Source organism: Abrus precatorius, unplaced genomic scaffold, assembly GCF_003935025.1.
Source record: "Abrus precatorius isolate BTA unplaced genomic scaffold, Abrus_2018 Scaffold10, whole genome shotgun sequence".
Classification (NCBI taxonomy): domain Eukaryota; kingdom Viridiplantae; phylum Streptophyta; class Magnoliopsida; order Fabales; family Fabaceae; genus Abrus; species Abrus precatorius.
In genome coordinates this window covers 21,587,657-21,612,102 of record NW_020874292.1, presented here as the reverse complement: position 1 = coordinate 21,612,102, position 24,446 = coordinate 21,587,657, and the positions used below count along the sequence as shown (strand labels likewise).

At 29.0% G+C, this 24,446-nt stretch overlaps 1 protein-coding gene across 1 annotated transcript; it reads right to left on the bottom strand.

Annotated features, from left to right (window-relative positions):
- Positions 1-713: 713 nt before the first annotated feature.
- LOC113849694 (MADS-box transcription factor ANR1-like) lies at positions 714-19,031 on the bottom strand. Its single transcript, XM_027479786.1, has 4 exons — positions 18,850-19,031; positions 3,570-3,648; positions 1,856-1,917; positions 714-819 (listed from the first exon to the last, which is right to left on the bottom strand). Exons 1-4 carry the CDS (start codon positions 19,029-19,031, stop codon positions 714-716), a joined length of 429 nt encoding a protein of 142 aa, XP_027335587.1.
- Between the last annotated feature and the right edge of the window lie 5,415 nt (positions 19,032-24,446).

Genomic DNA, 24,446 nt, shown 5'->3' with positions numbered 1-24,446 from the left:
GCTGCAGGTTATATATTATGAGGTTGAGGGAATACCCCAGTTTCATTGCTTTGGCTGGTGGTTCACTGTATTGAGGCTGTGGCTGACTTAGCTGGAGACTGAACGGTGCATGTAAATCATATCCATTTGTGAACGTGTATGAAGGATTGGATGCCGAATTTTCTTCATTTGTACTCCTTGCTTCATAAACCTTAGATCCAAATCTTCGGTTTAGGTTTAGCTTAAAGAAAACTAGAAGCCTTTAGCTTCTAGATTAATAGAACTAAGACTAATAATGAGTGAATTATCTATTTGATATATGAAGTGCTTGTGCCTGTGCAGACTTGTTCTTTGTACATGCTTATGTTAGGCATGCACATGTATTTATGAAAAGATGAATAGCAGGTTCTTGAATTATAGAATGTGTTTTCTTGATCATATACCTTCTTCTGTAGCTCTGCATTTTCTTTTTGAATTTGCTCCATCTTTGTGTAGAGTTCTACATTTTCTTGATGAATGAGATTTCCCTACAATGGCATTAGTGCAAATTGGTCATAATTTAGTGGGAAAACCTTAGTCAAACATGGCAAGAACAAAACCAGACTCCTTAAACCTTTTGGCGTAGTTCTTTAATCTCATTAGTTAAAATTTGATCCTGCAGGGAAATAGATTATGTAAGAGTTATGAATGTACCATCAAAAGGATGGAATCGAGATTTGATTTGAACTGACACATCATACCTTTTTCATGCGAACACCCTTTAAACTCATCTCCAGTTGGTTTTCTAGATTTTGTAGTTCTTTAATACCCAAACCAGAAAGTTCTTCACCCATCAATTGCCTGCTTTTACCAAAAAGAAAAGAATGAGTATAAAATGCTTTCTGATTTGAGACTTGTTTATCTCATAACAGAAAGATATTTTAAGTTTCTGAGCATAAGTTTTTAATTAGCATTGGTATATTTGATTTGCATTTAAGAGGCAAAAGTTGTGTGATTTAAAAATTTCTTGAATTATGAGCAAATGTTTTCAGGTGGCATTACATGGTTTACCGAGTAAAACCCTATAGAGAATCAGTAGATCAGATTATATCGTTTACCATGGAGTTTATTTCATTAATGAGCTATTGAATTAACTTTTTGGATCTTGTAGGCTGTAGCTTCTCCTACACGTCATAGTTCTGTGGTGGTTCCGTCAAGTGTTTGACTTACTAATAAATGGAGAATATATCAGCTAATCTTTAATATATTTCAATACCATGTTTTGCATGATGAAAAACTCCTCCTTTTTCTATTTTGCACTTCCCAATAATCTTTTTTTTATCCCAAGGAGGGTGATAGATTGGCTTTTTATAAAGTGAAGAAATATGTGAAGTGACAAAATAAAGGATTATCAACCGCCGTTTAGGTATCTCTCAAAGTTACTTTAAATCATTGTTGGATACAATTAAAACACTTAGTTTTACTTGCTTTCAAAAGCTAGCTTGAGGAAGACTACAAAAGCCTTTATAAGGAGTATTTTGATTATATTCTTAGTCAATGTAAGATATCTTAACACATCCTTCTCATGATTATTGCTGGACTTAGTGTGTAAAGTTTGTAGGATTGAACATCTGCAGATAGCTCAATAGAATTGGATAGATTTTGATATTATATTAACAAATTTAGACTTAACTCAGTCTTAAAAGCTTACTCTTAGAAAGAGGATTATATAAGTCTTTATAAGAAGTATTCTGATTCTATTTCTTAACTAATGTGAGACATCGTTTTACATCTTATTTTTGTGGAACCAAATCTGACAATATAACCTGTTACATTCTATATTTCTGGCTTGCTCCTAGTAAAATTATGCAATTGCTGGGTGTTTATTTGTTTTTACCTGTGGCATTCTTGCAAATACTGCAGTTGTTGCCTCAAGCTTGCTGCTTCTGTCTGCCAAAACTAGCAAGTAGAAATGCAGAAATCAAATATATTAGACTGTTATTATTTAAGGAAATTATTTTAAATGCAAGAATTGCAGGGTAGAAAATTTGAAGACTATATCATTAGGGTTAAAGAACCAACGTGAGGATGCTTTTAAAACTTAATTATTGTTAATACGGTGATTTTCTCAATTATTTCACAATTATTATGCTAATGATGGACATCAGTTAGGTGTATAGGAAGACATTTTCAAGTTAGTTTTGCACCTCTTTAGTGGTTGATCCTCAATGTTTCGCTTTTCATCCATGGAGCCGAAGAGAGTCTAAATAGAAAACTGGGTTAGTAGACACATAAAAGTGTAGTTCGCTACTCTGTTTTTCAGGTGCTCCTTTGATTTGTATAATGGATCCAAAATACTTAAACTTTAAGCCAGAGTGGACAGTAAGGGTAAATGCCTTCAAGGGAATACTGAAAACTAAAGTGGACTATACAATTGCATATATACGAAAGTGTTGGTATATTTCTTTTGTACGAGGTAAAATGGGGCTCTTTTACGAAATATATCATGGTCCATTATCTTAGTTAAGTTGATTTGCAGACCTACCGTCCGACTCCATAACTGATTTAATAATTCAGAGGCAGTGAGCTTTCCTAAAATTGAAAAAGTATGTAATTTTCTATGGTAGTTAACATACAAACCTATCAAACTGGTGATGGTCGAATTGGATGTCTAACAGAAGAATCTCAATAGTTGAGGTGGCATTTCTTGCCAGTCGAAGACGACCTGCAGAATGGTGTCACGAATCCTTCTATAAGTAAAACTTCTTGATACTTAGGGCAGGCTAGGAATGACAGGACATGTTAGTACAATATTGTTTACTAGGCAGGGTTTTTTGTTTGCAATTGGTTCATGCATAATAGTTGCTACAATGCTGACATTAATCTAGTATATTCCTTCCAGATGTCAATTCCACGTAAAAGGTTTAGATTTTCCTAAGCATACTACATACCACAGTAAACTGCTGATGAGCCTTTTATTTTTTGCTATGAGCAAGAATTTTTAGCCTTAATTTTTGCCAGAATCAATTGAGGTTTCCTAAATCTCAACCCCCCCCCCCCCTTATTCTGGAAGTCTAACGATACTAGTTCTTCGATTCTTGTCATATTAACAGCTTACAAGAAGTTCTAACTATTTGGACTGGTCAGTGAAGCTAATAGACTAGACTATTAATTTCTCGAGCTAGAAGTGGATGGTTGGGGGATGTAAATTTAATCTTATGCACATTCAAGCTGTAGCACACTATACTTATACATAAAACGTGTAAACTGTTAATATATGGGATGAGTTTCACAAAATAGTCAACATTTATGGGTGAATACGTAAGCATGTGCATCTGTTAGTAGATGCAAATTAGATTTTGAGAGAATTCCGACTACTATTGACACCATCTGTTATTGGTATGAGGCTAGATGATATGTCGTTTGTCATATTAGACCTTAGTGGTTCAACTTTCAACTTCAGTCGCTACAATTCAAGTTTGTGTGGTTTAGCTAACCTTCCAAAGAAATTGAGCAAGAATTTTTGTGCAAACTACTAGAATTATAAATGTGTAGTAATATAATGCTCAAAAGCTTAAAGACAATTGAATAGATGGTGCACAAACACTTACCTTGACTTCTGAAGCAGGATTCATGAGCTGATGTTGTTCCTCTTTCAGCTTGTTAAAGCGCTCAATAACAGATTTCATGCTGCATAATGTAGAGTCAAAACAAGGAACTATAAGCAATTTTTAATGAGTAAAAACGGTAGAAACAGATTTAATTAATTCATTAAAACTAATTTTATAATCTCATGATTGATGACAGGCTAAATGATGTGAAAATGTTTTAGAGGATATGGACTTTTGGTTTCTGAAAGATTGAGCCGAGAGATGTCAATTAGATTTAAACTGAATGTGTAGTCACAAAAATATCCACTGAATAAGTATTGGTGCGAGTATATAGGTACAAAAATTATAGGGTTGGGTGCAACTATAAGTATTTTACTTCGTAACCTGTCTTATATTTACAAATTATTTAATATATTAAATTTAAGGTTAATTTGAATAAACTTTTAAATAAATTTTTATAAGAAAAGAAACAAAATTATAGAATATAAATGATTTTTTCATAAGTTAAAATTAATTCATCCACCTTAAATTTTTAAAATTTAAAGGAAAAGAGTTAAATAAAAGGTAAATCATTACTCTTTCTATTATATGAGAATTTAACTCTATTTGTAACTCACCAATTATATATATTAATGATTTATCTTTTTATTTTAAAATTAAAAATACTTAAATATTGGTTCAAAGAAAGAAAGGAAAGGAAAGGAATTTAAAGGAAAGAAGGAATGGAATGGAAAAGAAAAGAAAATAAAATAAAATTTTCTGTTGGGGCACAAGAGGGGTTTAAAATATCATATCTTTATAAATGTGTCATGAACAAATTATACAAGCTAACTTAAATATCAAATTAAACTCAAAATCTTAATATTATTGAGTTATAGGTTATTGTAACTCGTATCTTAAATTTTTTGTTCTCATTTAATATGAGGCATTTTTACTTATTCTTAACTTCAGCAACTTCGCTGGTTAGGAAGAGATAAAAAGAAATTAGTAATATAGATGTGTTTTAACCATATAGGTAATAATAAAGTGGGTGAGGACTACAGAAGATGAGTAGAATCTCAAGAATAATTTGAGTACACTTCAAAAATTATAAACTGTTTTTTCTCCCTTCCAAATATAACTAATACTGGAAGGGTAAAAATTTGAGTGAAGAAATTTGATTCGGACTTTTTTTTAAAAAAAATTTAAAACCAAACAAATATAGTTTAATAATTTTTTTAAAACTCCCCTTCCTTCTATTTAATTTCAATAAAGAAACACAGTTAATATTTAGAGTTATTGTTTAGCATCTTCATGGCAATGTTGCACTTCTACTATAAAATCATTCTTCCAAGTTTGCTAATTGACGAACATCATTGGTAAATTATCTTAGGTTTTATTGCACTCTCTAAATTTAATCATTAAAATATTTATTAAAATTTTATCTTTAATATTTTAGAATATTTAAAATAATTTTTATTGACAATTAAATTATATTAAATGATGAATTAGATAATAAAAGTTTAATTTATCATTGCCACATTATCATTATTTTTAATATTTTATTATTTAAAAATTAATATTTATATTTTTTTAAAAAGGTATTTAATTTATTTTTAAAAAGTCACTATTGTCACTTTCTCTCCTTTTTTCCTGTATTTTTTGTAGCACCTTCTTCACCCTCTCTATTTTTCAAATTAAGGTTTTGAATGAAAAATAAAAGTTTTGGGAGTCTAAAAAACTCAATTGCAATTTATCCATAGTTTTCATAAAAAATATCATATAACTCACCAACACCAAAATCTTCAATTTCAAAAACCCTAAACCTCAATCAGATGTTAAAAAAGGTGTTGCAATAGATTCCTATGAGAACAAAGGAATTCATCCCACTTTTTGATTGTTTACCCATAAAGTCTATAAACAAGCATTACAAACTATTGTCTCTTTTTTCTTTTTCCCCTTTCAAAACTCACTTCTTGCTACTCAATATCTTTTCTCCTCTATAATATAATGTTAACAGTTGGGGAGGACCCTACTTTGCCTTTAACGCTATTGGGAACCGTTATGAAATTTCTTAGAACTAGGAATTGCAACAATTCAAAGAACAAGAATGAATAGAGATACCTATGTGAGAAAGGAATAAGAAAAGAGTATTATTATTGATAAGAAGAATACAGGAAGAATTACAATTCATGAATCAATTAAATTAGTTTATCCACCTGTTATTTATAGCTTAACTAACTTTAACTTCCTTTCCAAAATAGAAACTGACAACTAACTGACTTGCTGACTCAGCAAGGATACAAGCCTCAAATCTTATTCTAAAATTTCTTCATCACAATGTCTTTCTCTTGAAAGCATCCTTGACCTCAAGGATGAAATGAAAGATACTTCTTTTTGAGGTCATAGTAGAATTCTTATGTAGAGTCTTCTAGAAGTCTATGCTTCCATTTAACTAGTACCTTGGTTACAACTATACCTTTCCTTTTCACTGTCATCCTATCCAATATAGCATTAGGTTCTTCTTCACTAAACGCATCTTCATCTTAAAATGGTAAATCTAATGAAGTTGTTGTATTGCCAACATGTTTCTTAAGTTGAGAAACATGAAATACATTGTGTACTTTTGACTGTAATGACAATTCTAATTTGTAGGCCACTTCTCCAATTTGATCTAGTACCTTGGAAGGCCCAAAGAACTTAGGACTTAATTTAGCATTGCTCTTATAAGTCACTAACACCTGTCTATACGGATACAATTTCAAATAAACCAAATCTCCTATCTGATACTGCTTCTCTTTTCTATGTTGATCAGTAAGTTGCTTCATTCTCTCTTAAGCTCTTTTCAAATGAAATTTGAGCAATTTAAGCATCTCTTCTCTTTTTGACAAGGTTTTATCAACCAACTCAACCTTGGATTCGTCTGGTAAGTACGGAAGATAAGCTGGAGGTGGTTGACCATACACGAGTTAATATGGAGTAGCTTTAATGACTATATGATAAGTGGTGTTATACCACCACTCAGCTAGAGGAAGCCATTTACTCCACTAATAGGGAGTATTTGGACACATGCATCTTAGGTAAGTTTTTAAACACTTTTTCACAATCTCACTTTGACCATCCATTTGAGGATGATAGCTTGAAGAAAGTTGAACTTGAATGCTTTGGAATGCCATGAATTCCTACCAAAAATTGCTAACAAATACTGGATCTCTATCACGGGTTATTGAACTTGGACAACCATGCAACTTGAAGATATGATCCATGAAAGTTTGTGCTACCTCACTAGCTATATAAGGGTGTGATAAGGCCATAAAATGAGTGGATTTACTCAATCTGTCAACTACTACAAATATCACTTACTTCTCATGAGAACTGGGTAAACCTTCAATAAAGTCCATGTTAATGTGCTGCCAAATCTGCTCAGGAATTGGGAGTGGTTGTAGTAGTCCAAGTGAAGCAGTGGTCACACTCTTGCATTTTTGACAGGTAGCACACTTGGACACAAATGTCTTAACATTTGACATACTCCTCCAATAGACCACTAACTTGACTCTTTACATAGTAGCACTAATACTAGAATGAACTCCAATAGCAGAACAATGTAGTCAATTCAAAAGATCATTTCCCACCACTAGTTTACCCTTCCTCCTCAATTCTCCTGAATGCCAAGTATGATGTTTATGGGAGGCAGCATTAGTTTGCAATTCACTAATTAACGATTGGATTCTTATTTCTATCCACCAAATCAGATTGTAATTGATAAGTAGTTAGATTACAACATTCCACATAATCCTTTACATGCTTAATTCGAGACAAGGCATCAGTTGCAACATTTTCATGATCATGCTTATATTCAATAGAGAAATCAAATTCCATTAGCTTAACTAACCACTTATGTTGAAAAATAATGGTCAATCTCTGTTCCAGTAAATACTTCAGACTATAATGATCAGTTCTAACTATAAAATGCCAGTTAAGAAGATAATGTCTCCACCATTGTACAACAAATACTACAACCAGTAATTTCTTTTCATAAGTAGATAAAGATTGTTGTTGTTTGTTCAATACTTTATTCATGTAAGCTATGGGATGATGATCCTGCATAAGCATTGCTCCAATGCCATAACCAGAAGCATTTACCTCAACAATGAAGACCTTAGTCTAGTTAGGTAAAGCCAATACAAGTGCACTACTTAATAACTCCTTGAGCTGCTTAAATGCTACCATAGCTTCTTAACTCCAAACAAAATTGTCTTTCTTAAGCATGTTACTTAATGGTTTAACAACAACACCAAAATCCTTTACAAACCTTCTATAGTAACTAGCTAACTCCAAAAAACCTTGTAGTTGTTTGTTAGTCAGTGGTAGTGGCCAATTCCTCATAGCTTTAACCTTGCTAGGATCTATTGACACACTTTCCTTAGTAATGAAAAGCCCCAAGCATTCAACTTTATTAATAGAAAAAATATATTTAGACTTCCTAGCAAATCAAGAATTATCTTGAAAGTAACAAAAACCTGTCTAAGATGGACAACATGATCATCCAAACTGCTACTGTAAACAAGTATATCATCGAAGAATACTAAGAGAAACTTCCTGAGAAACTGTTGAAATACTACATTCATAAGACTTTAAAATGTAGAAGGTGCATTAGTCAAGCCAAAAGGCATGACCACATACTCATAATGTCCTCAATGGGTTCTGAAGGTTGTTTTATGAACATCATCTGGGTTCATTCTCACCTGATTATACTCAGCTCTTAAGTCTATCTTGGAAAAGATTGAAGATCCATGCAGCTCATCCATTAAATCTTCCACCAATGAGATTGGAAATTTGTTCTCAACAGTGTTTTTGTTAAGATCCCTATAGTCAACAATAGCCTCCGTGGCCCATCTTTTTTTCCCAACCAATACTATAGGACTCGCATAGGGGTTGCTACTGTTGTGTATCACTCCTGACTTTAAGTACTCTTGTACTAACTTGTCAATCATATCCTTTTAGTATTTGGCATACCCTATAAGACCTTTTATTAACTAGGTTAGCAGCTTGTATAAGTGGTATTTTATGATTATGACCAGGTCTAAAAGGTGGTAGCTGCTCAGGTTCTTCGAAAATGTCTGAAAATTTCTCCAAAAGCTGAATTATTACTATCGATAAAGTAGGTTGATCTGCATGAGTTGTTAAGGATTGTAGCAATCCCCCATCCTCCTCACATAGCTGCATCATTAAGAAATAGACTCCTTCCTCCAAAGTTTTACCAAGCTGCTATTTCTTCACTGTCTTAATACCACTAGATGTAGCCCCTCTTAATACATGCTTCTTGCCTTGAACTTTAAACTCCATAGTCAACTTATCAAAATTTTAAGTGATATCCCCTAGTTTGACAAGTCATTCCACACTCGAAAATCTGAAGTAAATGTAGTTCTCTGGATTGTCCAAGTAAAGTTTCTCACAATAGAAGAAATGCTCAACTTGTTGCCATCAACTACAGTGACATTCAAAGGCTCCATTTTCTCAATCTTACATCCAAATTCCCTAGGCACCTGTATGTCTAAAAAATTATGCGTGCTGCCACTATCAATCAAAATATGTAGAGGAAATTTATGCTGATAACCAGTGATCCTCATAGTTCTGAAATTGACAATGCTAGTTAGTACATTGGTTGAAATTTAAGGTTCCTCCACAGTTGATACATCTTTTCTAGCATTTTCACACATCTCCTCTTTATCTAGAATCTCCATGACATGAACCTGCAGCCTCTTATGAGTTAAGCTATGTTCAGGAGAATATGGCTCATCACAAAACTTACAAAGACCCTTGGCTCTTCGCTCATTCATGTAAACTGGTGTCAATCTTTTCCCGAGTTTAATATTATCCTTACCCCTATCAACCACTAAACTAAAAGAACCAAATTTATCAGCAACTACTAGTTTAGAACCAAGCACCCCTTTGTGTGACTATGAAGCGCCAACACTCAAAGCCTGTGGAACATTAACAGCTTCATACAGTCTTGCCAACAAAAATACCTTACTCACAGTGGTTGATTAAAAAATTCGCACCAACATTTGTATATCTTGCTTCAATCCACCTAAGAAACAACTCAGCATATAATCCTCGAGCAAATTCAGACGAGTAATAATGACATCAAACTCCTCATAAAACTCAACCACAGATTTCTTTTGTCTCAAACGCATCAATTCAGCCATGGGATCATTGCAGACTTCCCCAAACCTCTTAAGAACCAATTTCTTGTGAGCCATTGTAACGCACATCCCTCCTTGTGAACCACCGTAAGTTTAACACGCACGACATCGGGTGTATTATCAACAAGGAATAAATTATCACACTGATAAAGTCATTGATTCACATTTTTGCCATTAAAACGGGAAAAATCAATGTGAGCAAGTCGTGTACCATAATAATAAGAAGAGGAGGGACAAGGCTCACCGTGAAGAAGGTGAGATCCCAAATCAGCACCATTAGTCTGTCCTACCAAACCTTGCAAGGTTTCTTTCAAAGAATCAGCAAGGGTTCATTGAATGGAGCCCACAATTTCAGCCAGGCGAGCCTCCAATTGCGCCAATACATGATCTTTGATGTCTTTTAGCGCTTAAGCTTCCGTAGCACCACGCATTCCTCCCGCCATCACAAACAACTCCAGATGAACCACCCAAATTGATACCAGTTGTTATGAAATTCTTAGAACTACGAATTGCAACAATTCGAAGAACAAGAACGAATATGTGAGAAAGAAATCTGAAGAGAGTATTATTATTGATAAGAAGAATATAGGAAGAATTACAATTCATGAATCAATTGAATCAGTCTATCTAGCTATTATTTATAGCCTAACTAACTCTAACTTCCTTTCCAAAATAGAAACTGGCAAGTAACTGACTTGCTAACTTAGCAAGGATACAAACTTCAAATCTTATTCTAAAATTTCTTCATAACAGGATCATCTCCATGTAGAGACCCTTATGTACTAGGAGATTGATTTGCTGAAGGTGGAGCCTCTAAATCCAAATGTGGAGGTAAGTTTGGGCATTGAGATTATTTTTATTGTTAAGCTCTTGAATATTTTGAAGAACTGCGTGAAGTGTCTTTCTCTAATTGGCTTTGGAGTACGCAATTAAATTTGAAGGGTATGAGTCCCATTGCTAAGGGGTTTATCCTATAAAATGCAACTAGGATTAAGCTTGATAAAAATGATGTGGGAGGATCTTCGAGGTTGAAGAACAAATTGGAGAATTATGCTTATTTACCTTTTCTTGTGATCAATTGTTTTACCAATGATGTTTATGAAAGTGTAACTTTGAGAGGGAGGATTGATAAGAAAAACAAAAAAGGAAAATTTCAAATATGGTAGTAGGGAGGGGATGGTCTCTCATTAGCATTTGGAAGATTTTGCATAGGAGAGAATCGATCTTAAAACTTAGTTCAAGATTATAGAAAAGGGAAAAGAAGTGTTTTCTAAATATTTTTTTTATAAATTTTAATTTTTTTTATAGACAAACATATATTATTAGAGAATGTTCAAGAAAAACTCAAAATCCATATGCACAAAAAAAAAAAAACCAACACTTATACAAAAAGATAAAAAGACAGAAACATACTCATGCTAAGTTAAGATAGATGCAATTTCGTAAGTTTAGATATTAATCAATTAACAAAATAGCTTATCCTTTACTAACAAGTGATAATTACTTTCAGGATTTCAGAATAATAGAATCTAAGACTTCTATCTCATTTAAAATACCATTAAAAAATGCTATTTTATTTCTATTATAAAATTTAACTCTAAATAATAAAATATTAAAAATAATAATAATATTTAATTGATGAGATGAACTTATGTTATTTATCTCTTCACTTAATTAAACTTAATATAATTAAGTGATTATCTTATTATTTTATCTTTATAATAATAATTTTATTTAATTAAAATATAAATAATAAATTTGAGGAGAAAATTCTATTTTACTCTTATGTATATTTGGTCATATACACTTTAGATCTTAACTTTTGATAACGTGTAATGTTACTTTATATTTTTGAAAATGTGTAAAAAAGAAGTTATTCTATTATTCTTTTTTCAATTTTCTATCTTTAGACATAAAAATCTCTAAAAATTGAAGGGATATTAGAGATTTAAAAGCATTTTGTTTAATGGAAAAAAAATTTAGCACACTTTTTAAGGATAGAAAATTCTATTACACACTTTTAACAATTAACAATTAAGATCTAAATTGCATATAACTAAATATATAGAGAAGTAATTTTTTTTAAAAATTTAAGCATAGGTATTCATACTGCATAAAAATTTATTCTAAAATTTTAACTCGCTCAATATGCATTTTAAAATAATTTTATTTTAAATGTTATATGCGAAAACATACTTTATAATACCTTTGCTAAACCTTCTATATATACTATTTTCACGTGAGTCTTAAAATGAAATGACTTATCTAGAAGAAGCTTGTTGTCAAAATATAACTTAGAGGCTCAAGGAATTTGTAATAATTCCTAGCATTTGTCTTATTTTATTCACTTTATATGTTGTACTTTACATTATTTCATCTAGTCTGCTATACATTACCTAAGTAATAATGTGAGTAGAGGATGTTAGTAATATACAATTTTTTTAATTCTTTTAATAATTTTAATAATTCTATTATTCTGTGAATTTTATGTAAGTCTTATTGAATAAATATTTAGTTTAATTGTTTAATAAAACTATATGCAATTTATCTAATAATAATGCTTTTTGTTGGAATCAAGTGTGAATTAAGTTTTACATGAAATGAGATATGAGCAAGTTAAGAATTTATAAAAAGATAGACCCATGTACCTATTGTCTTAAAGTTTTGAGATTGTATTGTAATGTACTACTCATTATAAAGCTCCTTATTTAAATACTCTCCTAACTTAACACCTTTTTTATTAGCATCAAAATTTACTGTTACATATAAATCACTAGCTCAAAGGGTGCCTGTATCCATGTAGAGAATTTAAATCCTCTCTATTTTTTTCTTTCCATTTCCTTGTCCAATTTCTTATCCAACCATTCAAATTATTACAATACAATTTTTTTGAAATTTTTTATTATTTTAAAAAATTTTAATGGCTATGTCCATTTCCAAAGGAAAATGGAGAGGATCCATTTCCCCGAGCAGAACTATCCATGGCAGGGTGAGACTGTACAAATCTAAAATGTATCTGTATTGAGAATGTAGGTCCATCAGCAGTCATTTTCAATGAAATGCCAAGCATTTGGAAAGAGATTAGACAAACAAATTGAGAACAATCTATCATAGCAACCCAATAAACCTTTAAAATGCAGCAAAAAACTTCTTTCAATTTTAGTAGAAAATAACATGTTTTAACTGTGATATTACTTGATTAGGCTTTCAACCGGTTAAACTGCGTTAGAAACCTTAGATAGATATAAAACCCCAAAACTTGACAATATTGGTGAGCAAATCTCGTTAGACAAAGACATTTCAATCTATGAAGACAAACACACAAATCTGTGAGGACAACACACGTATACATGTAATAATACATATGAAATTAACAAAAACAAAATATCCTTATAGGGACAATAGCTCTTACCATCCAAAATAATGTTCCACCCAATTCTTGATTAGTTTTCAATTATTTAAACAAACAGCAAGATTGTTAAATAACTCGCCATGGAAGCACTAAGATTTGGTTAGTGGCAAAGCGTTCGGATAACTAACCTATGGCCATAAGCTTCAACTTCATTATTATCATTGTACTCGGCTTGATTACTGGTTAACGAATATGCTGATTAAAAATGAACTGGTGAAATTAAGTTGGCCTTCACCAATGAAGTTTAAGGAACCAAACTAACTAACTCAGCCTTATAAAGTTATCTGTAGTACATTTTTTATGCCTTAAACAACTATTATTAAATTGAAATATTTTTAAATTTAAAAATATATTAGTTATTTTTTAAAATTTTAACAAATTTATTAGATTTAAAAAAGAGTGAATATTTTATTATATTACTAAATTAAATAGATAGAACTTTTAATATTAAATTATCAGTTATAAAAATTTTAAATTGAAACTGAATTCAATAGTCAATGAAAAAAAGTTAAATGATGTGGACGTTGCTGCAAAAAAATTTGGATGGTTAATAATTTGAAAGCTAAGACAACTTCTAAAATTTTAGAATTTTTTCTTTTGCTTTTAAATAAATTCTTTATAAAAGGTAATTTAATTATTTTTTCTGTCATGTAATTGTCTTTTTTTTCTTACTAAAGAAAAGTTACATAGTATAATAATGAAGAAAAATAACTTAAAATTTTTTTGTCATTTAAAATAGTTTATAAGAAAAATATTAGTCTTAACTTTTTAAGATCGATGATAAGAAACTAATAATCATAAAATTTTATTAAGAAAAAAATTATTTATTATATTTTTATAATTTTAATATATATATATATATATATATATATATATATATATATATAATTTTATTCACAGATACTTAAACTTAGTGTTAAGGAGAGGTTAACAACATTCTAATTTCTGCAAATAATAACTCCTAAAAATGATCAAGAATGATAATTCTTATTTAACGGAGATAGATAATCCAAGTACTTTGCAAGGCCGAAGTTCAGTTCTTGCCTCCAAGAATTCTCCTTTGATCTAAGGTTGTGAGTTGACTCATGCATGCTTTTACCATGATGCGAAACTTTATTATTATTACTATTATTGCTTAACTATATTTTTTAAACTGTTATATTTTTATGTCATTTTAGTTTTTTTTAAATAGTTTATTTAATTTTGTAAATTTAAACAAAGTTTAAGATAGTATTTTTTATTTAGTGATAATTTGACTGACTCAGATTGTCATTCTATAATACAATGATCATTGATGTGGCATGAATCTACATGCTACATTATTATTAAAAATATTTAAAATTTACTTATGAAGACTACATTATTTAATTAAAATTTAACAAAAAAACTTATTTATAAAAATTAATTAACCGTTATTATCATTTTAATTGTTATTTTTGTTGAAAAGGATTAAAAAAGCAAGCTTGGCAACAATATATTAATAATAAAAACAGAGAAAAGGATAATTCCCATATACTTCTTAGTCATAGTAGTTTAAAAGGTGTCCCGTAAAATAATATAATAAAAAGATAAAATTATAAGTTTTATCTTCTATATTTTACTTAGGATTCAATTTAATTTTTAAACTTAATTTAGTCATCAAAATTATTTTTCCATGTCGATAATAGTCTTTTACTATACCCTGTCTTTCAACATGTGTTAAATTTAAATGATGTTTTGATACTTTTTGTGAATATAAATTCATGATATGAAAATACTTAACAATGGAAAAAATCGATGTAAGACATTTGATCACTAACATTGACCTTATGGTTGTTATTGAGTTCCTAAAATGGAGAATAGAACAAGGACTGGATGTTTGAAGGGTCAGCTTGCAAACGCTAAGAAGGTTTTAGATAACAAATTGAAAGCTTTTGATAGTAATTTGTGAATAAAGTGCAAAAAGGTACTACTATAAAGGAAGAAAAGTTTTTCGTCCAAAATGCTATAATTTAAAAAATTGTAGGTAAATTAAAAGATGAAACATAATAAAATATAGCATGGAAAAGAATTTAAAGAATAAATCGAAATAATAAAAGTTATGAGAAAAATATTGACATAGAAAAGTAATTTAAAAGATTAAATTAAAGATGAAATGCAAAGAACAAACTAAAATCTGAGGATGAAAATTTTAATTTTACTTAAAAATAGCCAACATTAAAATTAAAATACAAGTTTAAAAAGTATAATATCAAGATTTAATGATTGAATCGTAGTCGAGCAAAAGTAGTAATAATTAAATAATATTTTTTATAATATATTATAAATTTAGTGTAAAATTATATATAAAAAATAAGTAAAACTTTAAGTTAATATAAAAGAATCATTTTCATATTTTATTAGAAAAATATATAATAAAGAGTTAAGAAAGTCAATAATTCATATATACATTATATATATATATATATATATATATATTAATATTAATTTTTTAAGAAAATCAAAACAGAAAAAATATTTCTTTTAGAAAAGACCCATTCAAATCAATTTTTTAGCATTAATATATAACTAATTTTAATTGATTTGTGATTAATTCCTGATTAATGTTTTATTATTTTGATATTATGGATTAGTGACCAACAAAATTTTAGTCTAATTAGTTGAGCTAGCTACTCTTATTTTTAATTACTAATTTTATATTGAGACAAAAAATAGATGTTTTCTCATATTGGTATTTTTTCTTTTAAAAGGAAAAGGACTAAAGGCTCAACTGAGTGTTAATTATGATATCATATCAAATCTCTGTAAAATTAGTTAAATTGTCCTTTTTGTATTTAAACTTGCTATGAAAATGACTTGTGTTTTCAATCTCTACCTACTCAATTTGATCACCACATTGGTGATAAATCCTTGCTAATCATGGACAAACTCTTGTCCGTACTCACCTTGAGTTTGGCCACAATTAAAATGACTTTGTCGTAATCTAATCGTACCCCTATTGTTTGACCCTTTTGATGTTACTAAGAAATGCTAACTTTATTATATGTGTTATAAGATGTTGCATAAGCTCTAAACACATATAGTTCTTGACTCTTACGATGCCAGAAGTAAAAAACAATAAATTCACTCCTAAGATTATAGACACCTGTATAAAAATGGGACTTCTTAGTTCATCTATGCGTTTCTTACAAAAACATCCATTATAGAGTTGATCAAAACATCATGAGAGACCTTTAACAACCTTCACCAATCACTTGAGAACCACGAATATCAAGTTTTTAGGCCTATAATATTTCACTTGATACGTGTAAATGAATTTATATGCATATGCATACTTACCAATCAAATCACCGCGAATAATTAAAAAATAAATAAAAAATAGTCAACTTTAAAGTGTTGACCCATTTAAACAACACTAATCAAAGTTAACTAGGCCTTAAAATAATTCAAAATTAGCTAGGATAATCATTTGTGTCATATAAATCAGTATTCTAATGATCCGTGAGTCTAGTGGAGGGACTAAACCAAATTTAACTTGGTTGTGTATATTCAGATCTTGAGTAATCTACTTGCCTATTAACATTTGTGTGACGCTTCGTTAAAGCTTGTATTAGAGGTAATGGTTTGAGCACCCTTTTGGCTATCCTTTGTTCTATATAAAAAGTCATATGTTAATGGTTAATTGTGTGCTAAGACTTTATCAGTATAAATTATTTTTGTCTAACAAAATTATTATATATAGTGTCAAAAGTATTCCCAACGATGGAGATCAGCTGGCATATATGTATTCTGGTTATGATGACAGTAGAATGTAATGATGGGTAAGAAGAATTTGACAGAAGTAGGAGAGTTAGCTTGTTAAGAGGAAGGGAACACTAACAATTGAAGAGCAATATCATCTACCAATATCATTTCATTCAAAGATATCACAATAATAATAAATAGTTAATATTTTTGTTTCATTATTTTTGTTAGTGGTATTTTAAGCTAGATCATCAAATTTTTGACTCCCTGCTAAAGTGGGCTAAATTATGTTAGCTCTCTTCCAAGTTCAACTAGTAACTTAGATGATCTATTTTGACAACTTTACACCTCTACGAGCTCCATCCACGTGGCCATGTTTCAATTTCAATTTATAAATTACCGTTTTTTTATTTTTGAGATATTTTAATTTATCAGATTAAACCGAGTTAATCATTTTTACACACATTATTCAAGTTTATTAGATTGGGTATTTGTTTTAAAAGTTGTCATGATCCAACTCAAGAGAGAGTCAAGTTGGGTCACTTAAACAAATACAATTGCAGAGTAAGGATTCAAAAATAATTATGTGATGCTTCGCAACACATTTTGAGTATTTAAACAATTAGGATTGTTAGATGATTTGAAAATTTTAGGTTTGAATCATAGCTTTATACTTAGTACTAAGGCTGATTTAGTCAGAAGATGGATTCCTTATTTGGTTCAGTGTTCCAAATCCTAGTATCACAAAAAGGATATTTTACAGAAAAAAATAAATAAATTCACATAGTAACTATGTAAAAGTATTGCATCATATTAATAAAAGAGGGGGGGGAGGGGGTGATGATAATCCAACATAAGGTGAATAAGATTTGTTGTATAAGATAAATTGAGATTTAGAAATGAGAATATAACATTTAGCTGTAGCCTAACGGTTAAAGGCACTTTATCACACGAAATCGTTCACATGTGATAGCTTCAATCTTTTTTAATATTCTAACTCTATTGTTTCCTAATTTGTAGCTTTTTGTACATCGCATGCGGAACAATCATCGTATGCATGCGCGAATCGGAATATAAAGTAGCTCACTTATCCAAAAGAACACATCTTTAAGTATTTTATGTTACGAGAACATTTTATCGATTTAATTCATAACAAACACAACTTCAACAATATCAAAGCTAAAGAGTTATATCCATTCCCGTATCCATGCTCATAATGCAAATTATAGATTCCCAAATATCATACCCAAATGCCTTAATCTATATAATGCTTATCTACTATGTGGTTTTACCAGTTTAAAATGCCCACATAATATATATAGTCCTATATTCAAAATGTAGATGAATTGTTCTTAGATTAATAAAGTGGAAGCTTATGTTTTGTGTTCTTTTCATAATTTCATTAGGAACACTGCACTGCGTTATACTTTGGAACAAATAACTCATAACGAGAGGAATGGGCACAAAAAGAAGAATAAGAAAGATCGAACAAAGATCATTCTCATTTAGAAGTTATTCTGCTAGTTTCTAGTTTTCATTCCTCAATCAATGTTAAGCTGTCGATCTGGATAATAATCATGAAGATTAACACCATGCAAACGGTCATGCATATTTCTTATTATATCATAACCTTAGCCGAATCAAAGAAAAGAGAAAATTATATGCAATCCTAAAAGATATTAAATAGGCCACAGATATATTAAATGCAAGTGGAGATATATATAAAATGTTTCGTACAGCTAGCACAACTGACACTACCCACGAAGAATATGAGAAACCCAATCAACGTGTACCTATGTATTTTTAATAATACTATTCATTTAATTCAGTAGATAAAAAAAAATGGTGCAGTAATTTTGCACAAAAAAATTTAAATTTCGATCACTTATATCGTAAATTATGAGAGAGGGGGGGGGGGGGGGGGGAGAAGAAAGATTAATATTTAATAGAATGATCCTACCTTGTGCTTGCATAGTCATGAAGCTTGCCAGTGCTAGAGAACACAATCAACCCAACTTCTGCATCACAGAGAATGGATAATTCTCTAGCTTTCTTCAGCAATCCATTTCTTCTCTTTGAGAAAGTCACTTGCCGGCTAGTGGAGTTATCGATCCTTCGGATCGCAATTTTTCCTCTTCCCATCTTCGGTCAAAATATGTATATTAGGGTTCCTTCACAAATACCTCCCTTGACCTGGTAGATCAGTGAACAATCTTTACTGAGATCGAGCAAAACTAGAGTTCTTGAACGCTTATAGCGTTAATCAGATTAAAAACTTAACAAATGTGAAGAAATTGGTTGAAAAAAATTAATGAAATTGTAAGCATGAATGAGATGAGATAAAATTGTGAAATTAGAAAAAGAAACCCAATAAATAGTGCAAAGTCAAAGAACATCAATGAAGGTAACTTACTTGAAAATTATGGGAGTGACTAGTAAGGAAAAAGAGAAGCAGGGGAGAGAAGGAGAAGAAAGACACGAGTTCCGTAGATGAATGTTCCTAGGAGAGTTATGTGATGCAATACTATGCTTTATATGGAAAGCCAGAGTGGTTTATTTGGACAAAGGTCACAACCACAATCCCTTTTATTTGGGCAAAACCTTAAAGCGGTTTTTGTGAGATGAGTGGTTTTGAGGTGGGGTATCTCCAGGTTTCATTCGACCGAGAGTACAAAAAGATAGCTACTCGCTCGTTATCTTAAGAATTGGGAGAGTAAGCACTGTGGGAGAATCATGGGAAGCGCTGAGCTGGCTAAACTAGATTGCAAGGGGCACTTGTCGAATGGAGAGGGCGAGTGGTGAGAAGGTGACAAGGGTGAGAGTGGGGGAGTGTCAATACGAGGAGTCCAGGAATCGTGGGGACCCTGTAAGTGGTGAATAAATGTGCATTTTTCTGACGTATGGGGAATCGGCACGTAGGCTTTCCAAAACCAAGGGCGCATACTTTCCTGCTTTTAGTTTGGCCAAAAGCGTCTAAATGGCTCTTCACTCTCTTTGCTTTCCATTATTGACAATTGTATCTGGTGCAAGTAACACGGCTTGTGAGAAATAAGAATACAATATTGATTAATAAATGTCATTAGAATACTATTTACAGAATTAAAATTATGAATTAAATAAGTAAATAGTTTCTACAAATATATCTTATTTTAAAATTTTTTAAAAATAATTCTTATCCTGTAATGAAATAAGGATTAAGTAAATAATATTTCATGTCATACCTATAACGTGTAATGTTGTTTCATATGTGATAAAGCTAAAATAAATAATTAGTCTAAAAATTTATTTTTTAAAAATTAGTTCTCATTAAATTTGTTTTGTTTATAATTTTATAATTTTTTTAAAAAATATACCTTATTATTATATCTGGTACTTTATTTTCATCTTAAGAATATTTGACGAGTTAATGTTATTTAATGTTAAAATATCATTTTTTTTAAAAAAATTTCTAAGATAGTTAAATGAAGTTGTATTATGTAAGATATGAAGATTTATTTTGTTGTGTTACTTTGAACCCATATTTCTATTTTTAGATAATATAAATATTTTCCATTATGTGTGAGGTAAGAATGTTTACTTTAATCATATCTAATTTTATCTTGAACAATAAAAATACAAACTCTTTTTTCCATAATAAAAATAGAAAAAATTAAAAAAATTTAAAATATTATAAGTTGAATATAATGATGAAAAATGTTTTTATTTAAAAATTATATATTTTTTAAAAATTAATTACTTATTTAAATTTTATCATATATAAAGTTTACATTTCACATAGCAAGCAGACATAACGTAAAAAATTATTTTCTTAATTATCACTTAATAATAAGAACTATTTGAAAACAATCATAGGAATATTTTTAAAAGAGGACATACTTGTAAGGACAACTTACTTATTTAAGTCTAAAATTACTTTTATTAAAAATTATTCATAGATTTTATTTTTATTTTAATGTAATTTTTAATAAAAGTTTTTTTGTTTATTATAAATCGTAAACCAAAGAAATATGCTAGGAGGACTATAAATTAATTTGATCTTTGAAAAATGAAGGTAGAACTATCATTCTTTAAAAATATATAATTTTATTTTAGTCTATAAAAATTGGGAAAGGATTTTTTTACACCAGTGTAAGTCTAAATTTTTTTACACTTAATCTGAACCTTTCATTTAACTTAAATCTAACAGCCAGTGAAGTAATAAATTATAACCCGTTAGATTTAAGTTAAATGAAAGGCTCAAATTGAGTGTAAGAGTTTTTAGACTTATACTGATGTAAGAAGATCCTGCTCCATAAAAATTACAACATATAAATTTTATTAGTTTTTTAGGAACTAATAAATCTTGCTAAAAAGACTATAGTATCACATATATTTATGATTGGTAAGAACTAATGCGTCTACCCCTAAATTTATTAAGAAAAACAGTAGATATTTATTCTAAATATAGAAGTACTTGGAGGCTCAAAAGAAAAATTGGCGTCCATCCTTAAACATGCCCTTTTTAAAATTTCGGCTGCTTTTCGAAAATGGAAATCAACATCTAACAGTGCATATTTTAGAAGCAAGTTGAAGGTAGGCATGATTGGTTTAAGGTAGTATTGTGGGCGATTGCATATTATAAAAGCTTTCATTTGAATCAAAACTAAAGATTATGACTACCAAAATTTTAAATCTCATCACACATTATTGTATTTAAAATATTTCCTATCAATTAGAACCAAAATTACATATTAATCTTGGCAGTTCTATATTTGAATGTAAAAAACTAAAATAAAAAATTCATTAGACAAGATTAAGCCTGGGTCAGGTTTAGACCTATTTGTCAATTAATTAATCAGGTCAGAATTTTTATAACACTTATTCAAAAAATTAGGCTATAAGTCATAAAAAATCTTTAATTAGTCCTAAAAATATCATACTAATGATTTTTTAAAAAAACTTAAATTCATTAGCTTATATATAGGCGTAAGCCTATTAACTAATTTAAGTATGTTTATAATTTTACACAATAAAATTTAGTCGTAAAATAAGCTTTCATGTTAGATCAGACTTTCTCAGATCAAATTATGTCTTAAAAAATTTATATCAAGTAAATAATCAAATTTAAACTTCTGATTTAGAATGAACTCAAACCCATATATATAAAACTTAACTTAATTCAACCTTTTTCTTTCCTTATTATAAAAAAAATTCTATTATCTAAGTACATATATTAGAGTTTATTTAAAAGAATTTATGGATAGTTAATGGCTTTTATAATTTTTTTAAAACTAATTTTAACAAATTTTTGGTAAGCATTGTTAAAAAGAAGTTATTTTTAATTTATTTTAATAAATTGTATTATTAAATTTATGACATAAATTATTAATTTTGGAAAGTTAGTAAATAAATGTTTAAGTAAATTATATATCTAAAAACACCTTTAGTAAATTTTTATTAAATGAGTTAAATTTATTGATTAATTACATAATGATTTTTATTTTTTATTAATTTTAATTATTTAAATAAAATTTAAATAATTTTATATTTTATATAATAAATACATTTTATTTTATTTTAACAAATATAACAAGGGATCGATTAGTGCTTTATCTACTTTTTAAGTATAGTTAAAAAAGTACATTAGTATCTCTACTATTTATATATATTTTTAAATTTTATACTTTTCAATAATTTATCATCTCATTTTTTGATAAAAATATAAAAAAATAAAAATAAATGTGTAAATAATAATAATAATAATAATAATAATAATAATAATAAATTTTTAAATCAAATTTGAATAAATAAAAGTGAATATATTTTTTGCAAAATGATAATTAAAAAGGAAATCAATTAACCTGTACTATATTTGGTCTAAAGTACAGGACCCTTTTAACTATTTCACAAAAATTAAGAAATGTATTTATATAATTTTGAAATTATTTATTTAGTTACGCCAGTTTTTTTAATTATTTATGTAATTTTTTTAAAATTACACTTAATCTCTTTCTCCTTCATTAATTCTTATGAATGAGGGAAGTAATTATGATTAGTCATTTTACTTTAACTTCATGAGAGTGAAAAAGTAAAAAAAAAAAAAATTATCCTGTTTGATTGTAAATTTGTTCATAAAAAATTATAAAAGCAAATTTAAAAGATTATAAAAAAAAATCAAAATAAACCTTTTAAAGGAGTCTTATAGAAAGAACGAAATATAGTATTCTAAAAAAAATGTTAACGCCACAACCAATACTTATTACAGATTTTGTTAATCAGCATTACAGCAATTTGATACGAGAACAATCTATTTGTATAGAGCTGTCAGATTTTAACGCTTGGTAAAAAGGAAAATAAAAATGTAAAAGCAGCCCAAAATATATAGAACTTTCTGTCCAATCTTATTAATTAGTTTCCTAATAATATTTACTAAGGAAAATTTTACACTGCATTAAATATTTTTAATTATGTAAAAAATAACAATTTTTAATACTAATTTTTTAGATTAATTTTAAATATTTAAAAATAGATTTTAAAATATATATATAAAGCATAATCTTCTTATATTAGTATAAATCTAAATTTTTTATTTAATTTATATATAATGAGTTATAATTTATTACTTAATTGTACGAAAGACTTAGGTAAAGTATATACAATTTTTTAAAACTTTTCCTTGACTTGAGAAGGCTGTGTGTATATATTTTAAGACATTTGTTACAAAATTTGGGAATATTTGCATATTTTAGTGAGGGGGACAGAAATTTGCAGGCATTGGTCAGTTTTGCAAGTTGCAAGTTGCAACACATGATCCGCCAATTGCATGAAATCCAAAAATTTGTACATGTGATGCACTGCCTACTTGTGGAAAGACTGCCGCTAAGACTAACCACAATTTGGACTAAATTATAATTTCAACTTCTTTCATATTCACTATGCTCTATGGACTATGGTTTCTAAAATTGGAAATATATTTCTCTACAAAAACTCCAAAATCATTTCCCTTTTCACTTTCTAATTTTATTATTTATTCCAACTCTTCGAAATTTGGATGTTAGAACAGACAAATTATCAGATACACACCGTGAAAGGTGACCACGTCCTTTTATCTTCCTCTTTTTCAGAAAATTAGGTTACCTTCTGTCATGACTTTTTCTTTTCAAGAGAAGACTAAGCACATTACCAGACCCGAGACTTAAGGAAATTGTAATAAAGTCATTTTAAGTGTAATAACATTTTATCAAATATAAAGTGAAAATAATTTACATAAATTATGTGTAATTTTTTTAATAAATATTTTTTTTATCAAACTTCAAAATAATTATACGTGGAATTTTAAGTATATAAAATTAATGATCTTTAATTAAAAATATAATTAATACTTCTATTCTTATAAAAATGTTATCTTCAGAAAGACATATGATGATAAAATTAATATTTTTTGTTTGACCATCTTTCACGATAATATTTGATCCTTTAAGTACATTCCTACTTTTTATTCCAGTTGTTTTGTACAGTTTAATTAGAAGGCAAGGATGCACCAAGAAAATAAAAAAGTACAATAAAGGAAAGATAATC

Excerpts from the sequence above, each read along its gene's own strand:
- LOC113849694 (XM_027479786.1), bottom strand. The coding sequence starts at position 19,031 with ATGGGAAGAGGAAAAATTGCGATCCGAAGGATCGATAACTCCACTAGC. Across the intron at positions 1,918-3,569 it reads ATCCTGCTTCAGAAGTCAAG|TTTTGGCAGACAGAAGCAGC; the intron begins GTAAGTGTTTGT and ends TCTACTTGCTAG. Across the intron at positions 820-1,855 it reads TATTTGCAAGAATGCCACAG|GCAATTGATGGGTGAAGAAC; the intron begins GTAAAAACAAAT and ends TGGTAAAAGCAG.